Raw genomic sequence first — 5252 nt, forward strand, 5'->3', positions numbered from 1 at the left:
AATTCAATTAAATTCAATTCAAAAATACTTTATTAATCCCAGAGGGAAATTATTTGTTGTTGTAACTCATTATCCTCATTTCATTAAGAGATGTTATAGATGCTGATGGCTGTAGACTGGAAGGATCTCTTGTAAAGGTCCATCCCACAGTGGATCCTAAGAAACTGGCTGCAGATGCCGTCCGATCTGTCCACCCTGACTCGACTGGCCTCTCAGTTCCCCCTGCCTGTAGGACCGCCCGAATGCCGGGCAGAACTCTTCCCAGAGCGACGGCCACTCCTCCCAGCAGTCTGCCAAGCTCCCCATCGCTGCGGACAGCTAGCTGCAGGCGCCGAGGGACACTCCTGTCCTTCCACTGCCACGAGCCGCGCCCCCCGCCAGCTCCAGGCTCCCAGTGGTCAGGCACTCGAGCACAGCTGGCAGGTAGATGAGAATGCGTCCACAGAACATCCTTTTCAACTCATTTGGGAGTTGAGGCTGTAGTTGAGATATTATTTGAGCTTTTGAGATGTTAATCAGCTGCTGTTGGTTGTAGAAAACTGCCTCGTTGCCATGGTTACGCATCATAACAAATGTCCAAAACTAAAAAAGTTTCAGTAAAAATCCTTCCAGCTGCACAGCATCTGATACCAGAGGAAACAATCATCCAAAAAAATGTGACTTACATTCAGAAAAAGAGGAATTAAAGTTTCCAAAAGCAAAATCTCAGAATGAAAGTAACAGAGCTGCTCCAACATGCAGCCACCTTGAGCGGCGCAGTTCTAGAACAATAGCAAGCAGAAACAAGAAACAAGCAGAATAAAAAAAGATAGATGTTTCTTATTATGGTTTTATGAGGACCAATATAAAATTAATACAGTAACAATTTCTGCACAGTTTTCTATTATATCAGTAGGTAATGTGCTCTTAAATTTTAATTTTATAGGCAGAATTTGTGAACAGCTGCCAACTGTGCGTTTATCTATGAAAACAGCTGAAGTGACTGAAACTGTCAACAATGGCATCGACCATATAAAAGCCATTTAAGATCAAGATGCTTGACAATTTTATGTATTGGTACTTATTAATGTTGACATATTGATTCATATTCATGCTCTAATTTGTTGAGTAAAATCTGCAGATTTAAGTGCTCTGTTTACATTGAGTGTGTACCCAGTACGCTCTTTAAAACTGTATCGTTTGATGTAGTTCAGAATGAACTTTAATTTAATTTCATATTTTGCAATGAGCACCTTTAATCCTAATTGCGATAAAGAAAATGAGTATGGGAAACAAAATGAATGTTTACTACAGCAGAGGGTTAAACAAGTTTTATTTTTAAAAAAAGCTACGTAAAAAGTCCTCTTTTTGATGTATAGATAGCTCAGCCTCTGTAAACACATTAGGAAGTAACTTTATTAGTTTTTATGACTATATATAGTTATTTTAAATAGTTTTAATATTATTATATATGATGAAGATTAGTAAAGACTTAGAGCTTGACTTCATTCCATCATACCTACCCAAAGCATACAAGTTGCAATTTACTGCTGCTCTTCTCTGGACCCATAAAAGCACAAATTCAATTTTAACATTGCAAAAGCTGATCAGATCTTTTCCTAATTTCATCATAAAATATAGAGAATGCATTTTCATGCAAACAGTCAATTTTAGTATAACCAGGTTCATGCAGGCCTTTAGAGTTTATGAACTGTTTAAGGCTTTGAAAACAAATATACATATATTTAAAATATGCAAACATCACAGAAAATCCTCCTCTGACCATCACGATACTTTCTGTTGAAAGTTGACAGTAATACCAACATGCTGCTCCTTGAACCTGTGATCTCGTGATTATTTTAGCCTTCAAATAAAAACCTTTTACATATATCAGCTAGGCAAAAGAAAATCTACCATTTGTTATGAACTGTTTGATCCTTGGAGGCAGAATGCAGGTTCTTTACTGCACTGCCCTCAGTGAAAACAACAGGGCGTAGACTTTGATTAAAACAGTAGTGCATAGTACTATAAAACCAAAACAAGAAAATCCATAGAAAATTATTTTCATAAAAACAGAAGATCTGCACCAACAGATTACCTAACTGATCTTGAAATTGTAATACATTATAAATAATAACAATAAGACCTAAACTGTGAGTAGGTCGGCTACAAATACTCTCTTATTTTCATTGGGATTACAGTGTTTTAGATGTATAAACATCCAGCGTCTCAGATTAAAAAATAAGTGCACAGTGTTTGCTGTTCTTCGTTCCCATCACAGCAGGGTTCATCGTCATCGTCACCTGAACTGCTCAACAAAGCAGAGAAATCTGGAAGAAAACAGAAGACATCATTTCTCATTTCAGTTTAATTTTGATTAAAGGACGCACAATCTATAGAAGCGTTAAAGATCGGTCCTCACTTCAGCTGGTTTATTCTTCAAGTTTCTTTATTTCTTTATTGTCCGTGTTCATCTTCTGATTGTCTAACATGTCGGTCTTCACCTGGCCCAGAGTTTGCAGCAGACACATGGTGTCAAAGCCCTCATCGCCTGCCTGCTGCAACAACTCCAGCACCTGTTAACCACAAATGTCAATTAGACTACTTTCTCTCTCTCTGTATATATAAATATATAAATATATATATATATTTGACCTGCAGTGTTTTTGCAGAGACTCACCTGCAGACACTTAAATGACTTCAGTTCACTCAGGTTCTCCTGCAGGAACATCAAATAGATACTGAGGTCGTTGTAAACAGGTCTGATCACACCCAAAGCACCAAATCCAGGCAACATCTCGTAAGGCCGTAGGAAGCTGGAGCTCTGCCGAGCCGGTCCGAAAGCTGCGTACACCACCAACGGAACGAGCAGCATGTACACGCCCAGGTTGATGTAGCTGAGCAGCCGGAACACCCCCACCGCTACCAGCTTGCACTGAACGGCCGACGGCACCGCACTGTCGTTCTTCAGCACTCCTGTCCGCAGGTCACAGGAAAACTCGTCCGTGAGCGACGCCAGCAGGATGTAGTAGCCGAGGTAGAGGCACGCCAGCAGGAGGATCAGCAGAGTCAGGACCCGACAGACCACGTATTTCACCACAAGGCTGTGAGAGGAGCGCTTGGTCTTTAAATACTGCTCCACTAGAGGATATTTGAAGCAGCCTTCCGTCAGCTCCAAAGCACTGCAGCAGAAGATAAAGAATACAATTACACGTGTTGCGGTTCACTCTCAGCTACCACCAAATTTCAGCTCAATACAGCAAAAACTCAATGAGTGATACTAGCAATCACAATGCTGCGATTGCTAGTATCACTCAGCCCTCTGTGAGTAGTAAACAGCCATCAGTGTGCTAATGACTCATTGTTAGGCTGATGGTCCTTCTTGAGCATGTGATCAGCTGGTTTTGATTGTCAGCAGCAAACTGGTTGATCCACTCTGAGAAGGTGCTATTTAAGAGACTGAGCTGAAAACAGCACCTCAGACTGAGGAAGTCTCTTGGATGAGAGACGAAACGTTTCTACATTTTTTTGCTTTGTTTTTTTGTTTTTTTTTGAATGTCCAGAGGACCAAATTGAACTTTTTTGGATTTTTCTACCTGGATTATTGAGCATGCATCAGGATATCAATGAGTTATAATCATTTATTTCTTTTAAGCTATGGTGGCCATCTTGGATTTTCGATTTGGATTCAGTATGTGATGGGGAACGTTCTCAGCTACAACCTCACAAAATTTCATCTCAATATATATAAAAATAGCTGAGTTAAATGTAGCTTTGGTGGCCATCTTGAATTTTTTTATTTGAATTTAGAACGTGTTGTGCATTGCTATCAGATACCACCACACCAAATTTCAGCATATCTTTTAAAAACAGCTGCTGTCGGGTTTTTTTTGGGGTTTTTTCACTTTTAGCTAAGGTGGCCATCTTGGATTTTTAATTTGCATTAGGAAAGTATAACAACTCGTTCTCAGCTAAGACCATACCAAACTTCAGCTCAGTACCTCAAAGAATGACTAAGTTATAGACAATTCTGTGTTTTCTGAGGTAGCTGTGGCAGCCATCTTGATCATAAATGGATATAAAAGTTGTGGGGGCACATTGCAGTTTGGGCCGTATTACAGTTGATAGAAGAGTAAAACACGTGGAAGAAGTACGGTGCCTCTGGAGTGTCCTTGGACATGCTCACAGCCCCTGTCGTCTCCCCTTCCCTGCAGAATGTCTGTCACTATGTGCTAATGTGTGGGGTGTTTTTTTTTTATTTCAGCTATCTTTCCTCGGCCAAGGAATGAGTCTGTTAGGATTTTTTTTTTGCCTCTAAATCCTGTATATGTTGTCACTTTCGTTACTTTTTTGTCCGTCTAAACAGGTCTCACTTGTAAATGAGTCCTCGAGGTTCAATGTGATTTCTCTGTATAAATAAAGGTTGAATTAAAAAAAAAAAAACCTTTTCAGGTGGATAATAATAAGTATCTGCCTTCAGGCAGTCCCCAATAAAATATAATACACAGAAACGACAGGTAATTAAATCTTGGACACACAACCAGAAGAAAACATTTTAAAGGGCAGCTTTGAATTGAAGTGTTATTAAATTTCACATTTTTAGAATAAATATTAATTTCTTCTACTGATTTCCTCTCTGGATGTGAGAAAAGCTTACCGATATATCTTGTTAAAATAAAAACATGTATAACAATTTCTTTTTGTGCGTTCACCTCTGGCTGTCCTGGGTTGCAGCTTTGTCATCTAAAGACGCCAGATTTTTGGCCAGTTTGATGGCACGATTATAAAAACGGTCCAGCTCCTCCATAATGAAGCCGAGGTCAGAGGAGAGGTGCGGCGCTGCTGTGAAACGCCAGATGAGGGCCGGGATGTACACGAGGATGGCCAGAAGGAGCAGGATGTACGGAAAGAACTGAGGATGTCACAAAACAAATCAGACGAATGTGTCAAAAATCAATAAAAGCACAGTTTTTTTTGGTAAACTTTTAGATTTGTTATACTTTGCGTTACAGAGGGACATGATGAGGTCATTTTGAAACTCTCTCATCATTCAGATGTTTTTAAGGATGATGGAACGTTCAATAAATCAATATGTGAACTGTATTTAACACAAGACTTAAAGTGGGTCACAGAAGTATTCGTTCTATTGCCTCACAGCCAGAAATTTAAATTATTGTTATTATTTTGTTACAAGCTACAGTTCTATAAATTAAATAAGCTAAAGGGAAAAATTTTTTGTTTTACACAATTTAAAAAAATCAGAGATAAGAAAA

At 39.1% G+C, this 5252-nt stretch overlaps 1 protein-coding gene across 1 annotated transcript in view; it reads right to left on the reverse strand.

The window, feature by feature from the left end:
* Positions 1-2161: 2161 nt before the first annotated feature.
* The window catches only part of LOC119422344 (pannexin-1), a 6556-nt gene continuing 3465 nt past the window's right edge, over positions 2162-5252 (reverse strand). Inside the window, exons 3-6 of the mRNA XM_037689701.1 lie at positions 4692-4891; positions 2660-3161; positions 2402-2555; positions 2162-2309 (exon numbers count right to left, since the gene is read on the reverse strand). Of these exons, the coding sequence (XP_037545629.1) occupies positions 2412-2555; positions 2660-3161; positions 4692-4891 (846 nt within the window). The 3' untranslated portion in view covers positions 2162-2309; positions 2402-2411. The remainder of the gene's footprint in view (positions 2310-2401; positions 2556-2659; positions 3162-4691; positions 4892-5252) is intronic.

This window comes from Nematolebias whitei, chromosome 16, assembly GCF_014905685.2.
Source record: "Nematolebias whitei isolate Nwh7 chromosome 16, NemWhi1, whole genome shotgun sequence".
Taxonomy (NCBI): domain Eukaryota; kingdom Metazoa; phylum Chordata; class Actinopteri; order Cyprinodontiformes; family Rivulidae; genus Nematolebias; species Nematolebias whitei.